The sequence below is a fragment of the Cnephaeus nilssonii genome (assembly GCF_951640355.1).
Source record: "Cnephaeus nilssonii genome assembly, chromosome: 1".
NCBI classification, from domain to species: domain Eukaryota; kingdom Metazoa; phylum Chordata; class Mammalia; order Chiroptera; family Vespertilionidae; genus Cnephaeus; species Cnephaeus nilssonii.
Genome location: NC_137072.1, coordinates 84,802,005 through 84,816,159, shown reverse-complemented (window position 1 = coordinate 84,816,159; position 14,155 = coordinate 84,802,005). Strand labels below are relative to the sequence as shown.

The 14,155-nt window shown below is 35.5% G+C and overlaps 1 protein-coding gene across 3 annotated transcripts in view; it reads left to right on the top strand.

Moving 5' to 3' along the window:
• EXOC1 (exocyst complex component 1) overlaps positions 1 to 14,155 on the top strand; it is a 53,044-nt gene that overhangs the window by 1,164 nt on the left and 37,725 nt on the right. For all 3 annotated transcript variants that reach the window (XM_079769358.1, XM_079769359.1, XM_079769357.1), the window contains exons 2-4: positions 3,627 to 3,760; positions 6,449 to 6,579; positions 10,114 to 10,273. In XM_079769358.1, coding sequence (XP_079625484.1) covers positions 3,637 to 3,760; positions 6,449 to 6,579; positions 10,114 to 10,273 — 415 coding nt within the window. In that variant the 5' untranslated portion in view covers positions 3,627 to 3,636. The remainder of the gene's footprint in view (positions 1 to 3,626; positions 3,761 to 6,448; positions 6,580 to 10,113; positions 10,274 to 14,155) is intronic.

Below are 14,155 nucleotides of genomic sequence, written 5' to 3'. Positions count from 1 at the left end.
CAGAACTGTGCCAAAGCGTATCTTTCTCTCCCCCACTCCCTCCCCTTCTCCCCCTCCTCCCTCTGTGTCTCTTAAGAGTTTTTGAGATGCACAAGCTTACACCCTCATGAAGCAGTTTGCAGCAAGTGCTTGACTGCTTAGGAAGTACAGTAAGTGCCATAGCAATTGAGAGGAGAGATCAATTTGGAATAAGATCTTTATTGAATCAACTTTACGTCAACAGTGAAATATAATTAGGGTTTGGATAGATGATATTCCCCACACGGAAAAGCATCTAAGCAAAGATGTAAAGACTAGAATGAACAACAGGGCTTGGAGTGGAAGGTTTGTTTGGGGGAACACTAACAAGGGTTGAGCAAGAGCATGTTTTAATGAAAGCTGTGTTTTAATATTCCTAGTTTGTTGAGTGTTTTGGGTTGTGGACGCTTGCAAAGAGATAACCAGATATTGTACTGTTAAATAAATATAATTGGTGTGAACCTGGATTAGTGCGTGGACAGTGGGAACAAAATGGAAGGATATTATGTGTCGATGAGGGGAAATCAACAGAATGTGGTAGCAGATTTCATGTTGACAAGGGAGGAGGAGAATCAAATATGGCAGATTTTGAACCTGGACATTTGTTTACAGATGTGAGAGTTGGGAAGGTGGAACTAAGCTTAGAGAAGTTATCATTGTCATGTTACTTGGTTTTCATTTTTGTTAATTTGTTAGGTGACTACTATGTCCTTGACGAAGGAATACAAAGATGAGTAAGACATGGTCCTTGTCTACAAGGAGCTACTTTTCATGGGGGGAGAGAATACAACTAGCTAGAAAATATAGTTTTAAGTGCTATGTTAGCAGAGTATAGAGGAAGTGTTAGAGAAGTGGAAAGGGAATTATTCGTTGTGTATGTGTGACTGCTTCACAGATTTTGAGGGATGAGTTGGACTTGCCCAGAGAGAAAAGAATTCCAGAAAAATGAAATTGCATTAATAAAACCTAGAGATGGAAAAAAAGTAAACTGGCCAGTATCCAATGTGGCTTGGGAACGGGGTGAAATAGAACTTTTAACACAGGTGTAGGCCCTATAACATATTAAGGGATTGGTAACAAGGGCATTTTGTAATCAGTGGATCGGAGGTTAAGATGGGTGAAGATGTAGAAAGGTGGAAAAGAAAGCAATTGGTGAAAATTGTACTTCATGGCTTCTTTATTCTCTGCAGAGTAGATGAAGTCATTTGCAGAGAGAGAGGAGGCTGGTACTGGAGTTGGGGGTTGGAAGAAAGAAATAAGGATTTGCAACAACACTGATGGGGAGTAGGAAGAGGAATCATTGAAGGAATGTTAAAGAATTGCTAAGCAACATTGAAAGTCTAGCTTTGTTTGGATTTAGATATTTATAATGAATACAGTGAACAAGGACATGTGGCCTTTTTAAGTGGTATATGGTAGAACAAGAGAAGTGGGGAAATACATACTGTTTATGGAGATTTATAAACAGGGTGAACTCGTCTACAAACAGAGTAAGATCCTTGAAGGGGTAGTGTGAGTGTAGAGAAATGGACACTTCCCAGGCTAGGTTTGAAAAGAAGCTTGGGAGAAGTCAGAGAGACAAAAGAGGAAAGAGATGGAGGTCCGAAGACTAGAGGCTGAGATGAGGTGAGAGAGGGAATATCTGATTTTTGTAAGAAAAGCAATTTTTTGAGTTGGAGCAAAGATAAAATTTTCACAGTAAAATAAAGGATACCTTGTTTACAAAAGTCTCCTTGTGTTATAAAAATTCATTCTATGTCATTTACTTAAAACATGCTGTCTTCATTTTCCATAGAAATGGTATCAGAAGTGGAAGTTAATTTCCAAAGCAAGCTCACATATATGAAATACTACATTTGCATTGGAAAATAGTACTATATATTCACACACACACTGTATATATGTATAAAGATACATTTCAAAAATAAGATTAAAAAGATTTTTTAAAATATTTAACTTAATCTGATATTTTTTAAAAGATATTGAATAACATGAGAAAAAGGAGATAAATGAAAACTTTTTTTTTTTTAATCATTACCCGAGGATATTTTTTTTTCATAAATTTCTAGAGAGTGGATGGGTGTGGGGAGAAAAACATGGATCAGTTACCTCCCACATGCACTCCTATGGGGTTGAGGAACCTGCAACCAAGGTATGTTCCCTTCTGGGAATCAAGCTGTGACCCTTCACTGCACGGGCTGGTGCTCTAACCACTGAGCAGTGATTAGGGCAGAAAACTATTTTTTATAGCAGTTTTATTGAGATAGAATTCATATACCATACAATTCACCCTTTTCAAGTGTATAATTCAGTGTTTTTTAGTATATTCACACGGTTATACAACTGTGACTACTATAATTCAAGGACATTTTCATCACACAAAAAAGAAACCCCATAGCCATTAGCAGTCATCCTCTCATTCCACTTTCACCCCAGCCCCTCGCAACCACACATCATTCTGTCTCTATGAGTTTGTCTACTCTGGACATTTTATATAAGTGGAATCATAAACTATGTGGTTCTTGGTATCTTGCTTCTTTCACTTAGCATGTTTTCATGATTCATCAATGTTTTAGCATCTATCAGTACTTTTGCTCCTTTTTATGGCTGAATAATATTCCACTGTATGGATTACATGTCAGTTTGTTGTATCAGTTCCTCAGTTGATGGATATTAGAGTTGTTTCTACCTTTTGGCTATTGTGAATAATGCTGCTATGACCATTCATGTACAAGTTTTTGTGTGGACATAAATGTTCAGTTCTCTTGAGTGTAGACCTAGGAGTGGAATTGCTGGATCATATGTTAACTCCACATTTAACTTTTTGAGGAATCGCCAAACTGTTTTCCAAAGTGGCTGCACCATTTTATAATAGCCAGTATGAGAGTTCCTTTTTTCCCACATCTTTACCAACACTTGTCTTTTCACTTTGACCCACCCTAGTGGGTGTAAAGTGATAGGTACCTCATTGTGGTTTTGATTTACATTTTTCTAATGTTAATGATGTGGAGCATCTTTTCATGTGCTTAAAATCCTTTGCTTGCCTGGCCGTTGTGGCCCAGTGGTTGAGTGTCGACCCAGGCACCCAAGAGGTCTCTAGTTCATTCCGGGTCAGGGCACATGCCTGGGTTCCAGGCTCAGTCCCTGGGAGGGGCATGTAGGAGGCGCTGATCTAGGTCTAATTGGTTTCTATCTCCCTCTTCCTTCTCTCTGAAATCAATAAAAACATATTTTTTTAAATCCTTTGCTCAGTTCTTAATTGGGCTATTGGTCTTTTTACTGTTGAGTTGTAATTGAGTGGTAAGGGGTCTTTATATAAGAAATTTATATTTAAAGATTTAGCATGAGTTTTTAATTTTTTTTTCTTAACTTTTTATTTTATATTATAATATTTGGTGAGCACTTCCAAAGACTAGAGTTTGATAACATTGGTTCTCTAATTTCTTTTTCAGCTTTTTATTTTTATGATGTAGGTATATTAATGTATTAAATCATTCTTCCTATGCTTATTAGCCATAAATAAGATCATTTTTATCATAAATGGAACAATGTAAGATAGAATGATTTTGAGAATGAGCTTAATATATATATATTCCAATTTTTTTCAGCTGAGTAAAGATGACAGCAATCAAGCATGCGTTACAAAGAGACATTTTTACACCAAATGATGAACGCCTGCTGAGTATTGTCAATGTCTGCAAAGCAGGAAAAAAGAAAAAGAACTGTTTTTTGTGTGCCACAGGTGGGTATTTAGTAAGAAAAAGTTCTTGTTTGGCATTCTTTTATTTTCTAGAGGACTTTTTCTCCTTTTTAATATATTCTTATTATTTCTCAGGCTGAAAAACTGTTGGACCAGCAAATTTATTCTTAATTTTTTTTTTAAATTGGGAATTGAGTAGATACTAAAGAATTTCTATTTTATATATATAAAATGAAAACTAACCATACCGTGATACTTGGGTTTTTACAGACTATTAATACTTTCAATCTGGTGGTTGTGAAATAGTATTTCATTGTGGTTTTAAATTGGATCTCCTTAATCAATAATGAGATTGAGCCTCTTTTCACAAATGTATTATCTGTTTAGTTTCCTTGTCTAAGAAATGTGCCTGTTGGCCCTGGCCAGGTAGCTCATTTAGAGTGTTGTCTGGATAAGCCAAGTTTCGGGTTCAATTCCCAGTCAGGGTACATACAGGAATCAACCAATAAATGCATAAATAAGTGAAACAACAAATCGATCTCTCTCTCTCTCTCTCTCTCTCTCTCTCTCTCTCTCTCTCTCTCTGATTCTATCTCTAAAAATCAATTTAAAAAAAGAAATTTGCCTATTAAGACCTTTTTCTCATTTTTCTGTTGTATTGCTTGTTCTTTTGCTGTTTTGAGTTCTTTATATAATCTGGATACTAATCCTTTATTGTATATATGCATCCCAGTTTGTGGCTTACTTTTTATAATATCTTTTAATGAAATTTATTATTTTAATGAATTCAAATTAATCAATCTGATTTTTTTTATTTCCCCTTTTGGTGTTTTACTTAAAATATCCTTCCCTATCCTGGAGTAATGAAAGTTTTCACCTATATTATCTTCTAAAAGTTTTATAATTTTACCTTTTACATTATAGTCTTTAATTTGTTGTGTTCATGTTTGTAGTGATGAGTGTGAATGTATCTGTTTCTGGGTTCTTATATTTGGTTTTTATTTTATCTTGTTTGCTACTTTATTCTTTCACCTAAATTTTAGAATCAACTTGTCAAGTTCCAGATTTTGTTGGTATTTTTATTGGAATTGTTTTGAATCTGTAGTTCACTTTGGAGAGATCTTGCATTTTTAAATTGAGTCGTGTCCAGGAACATCGTGTAGTTCTCCATTTATCTGGGTCTTTTTGTAATGCCTTTCAATAAGGTTTATGGTTGTAAAGGCTTTATTCCTAGATTTTTAAACCTATCATAGCATTAATATACTTTTTAAGACTTTATTTTTTAGAGCACTTTAAGTTTACAACAAAATCGAGAGGGAGATAGAAATTTTCCATATACTCCTTCCTTGCCCCCACACATACATAGCTCTCCCTTTATTAATACCACTCACAATAGTGGTATATTTGCTACAAAAAAATGAACCTACACTGACACATCACCATCACCCAAAGTCCATAGTTTACCTTAGGATTCCCTCTTGGTATTGTACTTTCTGTGGTTGTGGACCAATGTATAATGATTTATATCCATCATTAAAGTATCATACAGAGTATTTTCCCTGCCCTAAAAATCTCCTTTGCATTCTGTCTGTTCATCTCTCCCTCACTCCTGGCAACCACTGATCTTTTTACTCTCCATATTGTTGCCTTTTCCAGAATGTCATAGTGTTGGAATCACACAATATGTAGCCTTCTCAGATTGGTTTCTTTCACTTAATAATATACATTTAGAGTTCCCCCATGTCTTTTCCTGGCTTGATAGTTCATTTCTTTTTAGTTCTGAATAACATTCCATTGTCTGGATATACCACAATTTATTCACCTACTGAAGGACATCTTGGTTGCTTTCAAATTTTGCAATTATGAATAAAGCAGCTATAAACATCAGTGTGTAGGTTTTTGTGAAGACATTTGTTTTCAGCTCCTTTGGGTGGATGACAAAGAGTACAATGGCTGGATTGTATGGTAGGAGTATGTTTAGTTTTGTAAGAAACCGAGAAACTATTTTCCAGAGTGACTGTACTATTTGCATTTCCACCAGCAATGTATGAGAATTCCTGTTGCTTCCCATCCTCACCAGCATTTTGTATTGTTAGTGTTTCAGATTTTGGCCACATTAATAGGTGTGTAGTGTTAGCTTATTGTTGTTTTAATTTGTGGAGCATGTTTTCATATGCTTCTTTGTGATCTGTGTCTCCTCTTGGTGAGGTGTCAAGGTTTTTGGCCCATTTTTTAATCAGTTTTTTTTTCCTTGTTGAGTTGTTTGTTTTTTTTAATATTTTTATTGTTCTTTTACAGAGAGGAAGGGAGAGGGATAGAGAGCTAGAAACATCGATGAGAGAGAAACATCAACCAGCTGCCTCCTGCACACCCCCCACCGGGGATGTGCCCGCAACCAATGTACATGCCCTTGACCGGAATCGAACCTGGGACCTTTCAGTCCACAGACCGACGCTCTATCCACTGAGCCAAACCGGTTTCAGCTCTTGTTGAGTTTTAAGAGCTTCATTTCTCAAGCAATCTGCCTCTGGCCCTCTAGTATGATTTAGAATTTTTCATTAGTATTCTGAGTATTCTTCAGTCATAGCATTTGTTATGAAAAGTTGCTCCTTTTTTTAGTATAGTGTATAGGCAACTGACAGCTATATTTGCAATGAATGAATGAATGGATGAATGACAAATGAGTAAGTGAATAATATTTCTAATATAAGTGTGTGTTTCATTCAACAGTGACAACTGAACGCCCTGTGCAGGTGAAGGTGGTCAAAGTCAAGAAATCTGATAAAGGAGATTTCTACAAAAGGCAAATTGCTTGGGCCCTTCGAGACCTTGCTGTGGTAGATGCCAAAGATGCTATTAAAGTATGGGTTTTTTTAGGTGCTTTCTTTTTTTTTTTTTTTTTTTTACCTGTGTTCAAAAGGTGTCTTTCATTTTATGGCATAGTATTATATCTTTTAAAAGGGTCTAATCTTGCTGTTTTGTGATCTACTAGTCCATCAGCTAAATAAGAATTAGTCTAAACTGTATCTTTCAACTTTCCATTCTCCCATTCCCCACTCTTAGGCTACTGAAAATAAGTACATATGTATGTTTGTTTCATTGTTTTTGCTTTCTTTGAGCTACAGTTATGTTTGTGTACAAGACATAAACTAGAGCAAAATAACTTTGTGCATTTCTGTATATAAGTCAAGTATACTTAGTATAAAATCCATAAAATAGTACAGATTTAAAACAGTGTATTGTTGTTTTAAAAAAAAATCATTGTTCCAGGAAAACTTAGTTCAAAAAGACATGTAATACAAGCAAAGTACGTCTTTCTTGGTCCTCACGAATTAATATGGAATCACCAACTGAAGCACCTTTTGAGGCCATTGTCTGATGTTTATGGCTCAATTAAAGGAAATGATAGTGAGTTACACACCTTATTTTAAGGAATTTAAAGAATAAGATATAAGGATATAAATATTACACCTTTCATTTAAGTCATATTTAAACTCCCAAGAAAGCTGAGAAAGATGGTAATCATGTTAAAGGGCCACCTTTATTACTGACAATTCATGGATTTCCACAGCAATACCTTATTCAAAGAAATCAAGTAGAACTCCTCTGATTAACTTAGGTGCTTCCCACTCCTCATCTTCCTCTGCAGTCCAAAGGCAACTCCAGAGCTCCAGAGAATGCTTGGTACCACATCCCCTTGCACTGTTGATGGGGCTAACAGCAAGGCTGGCATTAATGTCATTACAGGCGCCCTTTGATTTAACTCTTTAAGTCTCATACATTTATTAAACAGACACAAAGAAGTAAAAACTACCTTTGTAGAGTAATCTGATAACATAAAATTCTTGTTTTACTCTTACCCTGGTACCAACCTGTGAGGAATTGAAAACTGGACAAAATGACAGGCAGTTGAGTCAGGTGAAAAATAATTTTTTAATTAAGCTAAAACAACTTTAGGAGAGCCCTGCATATCTGTAGAATTCAGATTTCTTTCAAATACAGAGAATGCCTTTTCTTCAGTACAAACGGGGCCTTTGCTTTTATTCCTAAGGAGCACCCTGTTTTTAGAAAACTGTAGAAACAGGGTTTTGCGGATGTTTTGAGTGTATGTGTATGTTTGGAAAGAAAATCAAAATGGGATTTTAAAAATACTTTAATAAATTATTTAATAAATAATTTCTGTTACTCTGGGGAGGGATCAAGAGTAGAGACTCTTTTGGTAGATTTCTGTTTAAGAGAAAATACTTTAAGGGCTTTTTAGAAACATACCTTTATTGAAAAGCCTTTTTTCCTTCAATAGATTTCCACTTCATAACCCCATTGACTGCATAATTCGCTAACTTGGCTGAATGCTTATTGGAATGCCTTCTCACAGATGACGCCTCATTGCTGACTTGCTTAATGGATTTTTTTATTTTACGTAGGCACTTTGATGTGTATATGCTATATATGGATATAAAACATAAAATTTTTATACATAGCCTAACATTAGGCATTTAGTATCACACATTGATTTGTGTGAGTGTTGCCACTGGAGCACTCAGCTTGTTTTATGGCATTATGGGAAATATTCCCAGAGAAGAGACCATTTCCCATCAAGTTTCATATTAGTTGCCAATACTCTTAGATTTTTTTTGTAAGTAATAATGCAACTACCTATTCATTGTAAATGTAGGTTTTTAATCTTTTGACATTCAATTCTGTTTATTGAGATATAAACAAAATTAGTAGTTCCATACTACTATAATATGATTGTACCACACACGGTCAAATTCTGATCCCTAAATTATCCCAAGTCTTCACAATATAAGTCTGATATAACTTCCCTTGCCTTTAAGGTCTTTATTTACATTTTGTTTCCCCTAAATAACACTTTAAATTAATTGAATATATTATTCGCCTTCTGTAAACTATTGAGAACATTTGAGCCTATTTTTTTTAATTCTTTGGATATGAAGAAAAGTATATGTCCATATGTTTTCATTTTTATATTGTAGTAAAGTAGTTTTACATTCAAGGGAGAATTAGGCTGGCATGAAATTATTGCTGTAATGTGGCTCAAGAGACATGTAGCATAGTGCAATTTCTTCACATCAGATGAGCTTCTTTTTGACTTTTGAGATACCTTTAATCATTCTCTATTTTCAGAATTGAAAACAGGGGCAGTCTCTGCTTTTTACCTGACCTGTTCTGGAGAAAACCACACAAGGATATAGATTGTATTTTTTCTTATCCTATATAATAAAGAGGTGATATGCAAATTGACCATCACTCCAATATACAAGATGGCTGCCCCCATGTGGACACAAGATGGCTGCCACAAGATGGCTGGCAGGGGAGGGTAGTTGTGGGCAATCAAGCAATCAGGGGAGGGCAGTTTGGAGGGACCAGGCCTGAAAGGGAGGGCAGTTGGGGGGGACCAGGCCTGCAGGGGAGGGCAGTTGGGAGCGACCATGCTGGCAGGGGAGGGCAGTTGGGAGCGACCATGCCGGCAGGGGAAGGCAGTTGGGGGCAACCATGCTGGCAAGAGAGGGCAGTTGGGGGTGACCAGGCTGGCAGGGGAGGACAGTTAGGGGTGACCAGGCCAGCAGGGGTGGGCAGTTAGGGGTAATCGGGCTGGCAGGGGAGCAGTTAGGTGTCGATCAGGCTGGCAGGGGAGTGGTTAGGGGGTGATCAGGCTGGCAGGCAGAGCGGTTAGGGGCACTCAGGCAGGCAGGCAGGCAGGCAGGCGAGCGGTTGGGAGCCAGCAGTCCTGAATTGTGGGAGGGATGTCTGACTGCCCGTTTAGGCCCGATCCCAGTGGGCAGTCGGACATCCCTCGAGGGGTCCCAGATTGGAGAGGGTGCAGGCTGGGCTGAGGGACACACTTCTCCCCTTCTCTCCCCCCCCCTGTGCACGAATTTCATGCACCAGGCCTCTAGTATGTTATAATTAGTGATATATTCTTTATCAAGGGATTAGTGTCAAATCATAGTTTTGAATAAAGTACATTATCAAAGAAGAGGTAAAACTCTAAAACCCCATAGGCAATTTAAAAAGAAAAATTAGGTCTGCATCAAAGCAAGAGACGATTGTAATTTTGCAGATTAGGAAGCTGAGACACAAAGCCATTAAATAGACATCCTATACTTTTACTCATAGACTTCAGGGAGATAGGAAGAAAATTACCAAAGCACTATGTTGTTTTTAGTCTAGCTTCTTTTCAGAGGTAAACAATGTTTTTGCTCTAAATTGAATTCTCTGAGCCATTCTCTACAAGTCACTTAGCGATTTTTAATGGTGATTTTTTTTCCCAAGAACAGCTTCAACTTCTTTTTGTTTTATTGAAATGTACATTTTACAGTAATGAAAATGGGATATGATCAAAAACAATATCTTGTATATTTTTATTTCAGGAAAATCCTGAATTTGATTTACATTTTGAAAAAATATATAAATGGGTTGCCAGCAGCACTGCTGAAAAGAATGCATTTATTTCATGCATTTGGAAATTGAATCAACGCTATCTCCGGAAGAAAATTGATTTTGTCAATGTCAGTTCACAGCTTTTGGAAGGTAAAGTTAAATAAAAATGTCCATGTGAAATCAGTTGTATCTATAACTGAATATATAATTTGATATTATTCAAAGTAATTAGAACACTGAGTTACCTTTTTTTTAAAAGAATTTAAAGACAATTTTTATTGCAGAAGTAATTGTTCATTATAGGACCATTATAGATAATTGATACATTAAATTAAATAAATAAAAATCACATAAACTTAATCCTCAGAGATAACATTTTGTTAGAATTCTTCTAGTCTATGCATATATAATTTTTCAAATGAAGAAATTTGCATTGTTTTGTAACTTGCTTTTTCATATAACATATCATGAACATTTTCCATGTTATTAAATACCCAACCTTATTTTTTTTTTTAAATATATTTTATTGACTTTTCACAGAGAGGAAGGGAGAGGGATAGAGAGCTAGAAACATCGATGAGAGAGAAACATCGACCAGCTGCCTCCTGCACACCCCCTACCGGGGATGTGCCCGCAACCAATGTACATGCCCTTGACCGGAATCGAACCCGGGACTTTTCAGTCCGCAGACCGACGCTCTATCCACTGAGCCAAACAGGTTTCGGCCCAACCTTATTTTTAATGGCACCATAGTAATCCATTATATGGGTATGCTATAATTTATTTAGCCATTTACTTTTAATTTTTCAATATTTGCTTTTTTTTAATATATGTTTTTATTGATTTCAGAGAGGAAGGGAGAAGGAGAGAGAGAGAAACATCAGTGATGAGAGAGAATCACTGATTGGCTGCCTTCTGCATGCCCCACACTGGGGATAGAGCCCACAACCTGGGCACATTCCCCAGCCTGGAATCAAACCTGCCCTCCCGGTTCATAGATCGGCGCTCAACCACTGAGCCACACCGGCTGGACCAATCTTTGCTTATTTTGAAAAACTCTAAGATGGATATCTTTGTAGCTGTATTTTTGTGCCGAGTATAGGTGTATAGTTGTAATGGTTAAGAATACAACTCTGGAGGGAGATTGCCTGGGTTCAAATCCTGGCTTTGACACTTACTAGCTGTGTGACTTGGATTATTCTGTGTTTCAGTTTCCCTTATCTCAGAAATAGAGGTAATAAAAGTATCTCCCCCATAGTACTGTTGTGAGGATTAAATTACTTAATATATGAACATGATTAGAGCAATGCCAAATATATAGTAAGTACTCAATAAATATTAGTTATTATGTTATCAGGATAAAATCCTTAGACATGAAGTTAATTAGGATAATTTTGATCAGTATATCTTCAGGAATGTTACTACAGATTGTTTTGTGATGCAGGACAAAAACTCTACTGTTAATTATTGAAAATATATGAGATTTATTCTTTTAAACTTTCTTAAAGATATAACATTGTAAGAAAATGGTTCTGTATGCCTTGTAGATACAATTTGTGTTATATTCTTTATCTCAAAAAAAGCAGTTGAAAGAACAGAGTGTTGCTCCTCTTGATTGAGGAAAAAATTAGATTTGTCCTAAGTTGTGTATTAACATTTAAAAATAGAATCTTCTATTTTGTCAACATCTGAAATTGCCAATATTCATCCAATCTGACCTATAAAAACAGCAGTTTCAGATGCCTCAAACGATTCCTTTTCTTAGTCACTTATGTCTGTCTTTTTTCTATGTTGTTTTACTTACTCTTTTTGTTTGGCCATGGGTCTTGCTCTCCTTAAATGTAGTATTCTTTCTCATCAGTTATAAATTAGTGAGCTGATTATTGGTTTCAGGCTTAATGCTTAGAACTTGCAGAGTCAGGTCACATCTGTTAGGCCTCGTGCTCCTCCCCCCAGTAAAGCTGGCCTTGTGTAGGAACCCTCGGGGTTGCCCTCTCACCATCAGACTCCAGTGTCTTGGTGATAGAGTGTGTTGACCTTCAAAAACTGTATGGTAGTTTTTCATGCCTTAAATAGTGGTTTAATTTTAACTGGCATTTATTTACTTATTTGTTTATTTATTTTTAAATTTCAAGGTTGAACATTCTGTTAAGTGGATTTCAAAGCTTTCTGTCCTCTTTTCAAATATTACTTATCCTCAGATGTTATTTCTTGCCTAATATGTATTTTAAACCAATACATTTTATGAAGTCAACAATATGGGAAAATATATACCCTGCCTATATTTACCTCATTAAGAAATATTACCAAAATTAATAATGAGAAGAAGATTACTGTTATTGAGAATGAAGTGTCTATCTTAAAAAAAAGTTTAATTTTTCAGGGCCTAAAACAAAGATGTAGACGTTTTCATTTTTATAAATATTAACCCAAATTGAGATCAATCTTAAGAATACTGAGAGAAGATCTTTAAGGATCTCATTTTGAAAATCACATTCTATAAATCAAATAAGCATTGTGTTGGCTTAGTGGAGGTCAGTTTACAAACCTGTTTTAATGTTTTACTGGACTTTAAAATCATGGCCATTAATTCCCATTTAAAAAAAAAATTAGATGTCCAATCTTTGAGTGATGTTAGAAAACAAACAAATGATCACCATCTCCTTTTAAGAGATAATCATTCAAGTAAGTAAGACTGTTCATTGTGAATGTGAGCAGTGGTAATTTAGTAGTTTTTATTCTCAACAGAATATAATTTTTAAAAGAGGACTTTGTTAGCAGTTGAAGTAGAGTGAAGTATTCAGTTGGCCTTTTCTTTTTCACTTTTGTAACCAGATTTTTTTTAAAATCTTTGAGTTGAATCCTTAAATGCCAGCTCAAACTGATATCTTCTGTGTTTTTTAATTGCTTCAATTTTGTCCTTTCTAACAGTGTCTTATGACTAATCCATTGTGAGGGTGTGTCAGTCCTGGTAAAGAAAGGTTTGGTCTTGGAGTGAAAATGACTAGACTAAATGCATGAGTCACAACTGACCTAGAAATAATCCCCAGGAAGTGATCTGTTTCCCAGTTTTCTCCTACAAGGACTAGTCAGTAGTATTTCTTAAAAAACTAAGAAAAAATAGAAAGATAAATGTATTTTTAGTAACTGTCTGAAAATGAATAAGAAAAATAAACTCTGGAAATGTAGCTTCTTATGGATTTTTCCACTTTGTAATTAATTTTGACATTGTCTTTTAAACCTTGATTTAGCATGAATGAAATATGGGTAGTATTTTAAATATTTAAGCCTGTATACTTTTCTACCCAGCTAATATTCTTTGCTTACTTTCCTCTGCTTTTTTCATACCTTTTTACTCTCCAGAACTGCCTAAAGTTACAGAAGGTGCGTAACACCTTTTCTTCTTATTCTATTCTGTATATTTTTATTACTTGCCATTGTTATGTGCTATTGGTTGCATATTTTATGAAATTGCGTTCAGGGACACGTTTATTACTACAAAATCCATACGGTCATAAAATTAATGATACTATTAACTATTAATTTCCAAAGAACTGTTCCATGGGAGAGAAAATACTTCTGAAACAGTTATGAACTTTTAAAGTGTTTGTTTATTTTATTTTTTAGTGTTTGTTTATCTTACATATCTACTGTGTAAAGAGCGGTACAGAATGTTTGGGACAGTCCCTGCTCCCTGGTGGCTAATAAGCTGTCACACAGGACAGTTTAACATTTCCACAATGAGCTAAAATGGACTCATTCAAAAGACAAGGAGCTTGGTGATGCCTCTCTAAAGAACTTATATTTATATACTGTAATCTGCAATTGCATGTACCAAAAGTTTTAGTTTCCAATTTTTTTTTTTTTTTTTTGGTCTCAGATGTTAGCTAAATGTGCCTAATTATCAATTCTTAAGAGTTCTTTGTTACTTAGAAATAGCTGGGTTTTGTTCTAGGATGAATTAACATGTCAAGTCATACTGAATGTAAATATTTTCATAGAAAATAATGTATATTTAAAGCATCCAGTGTT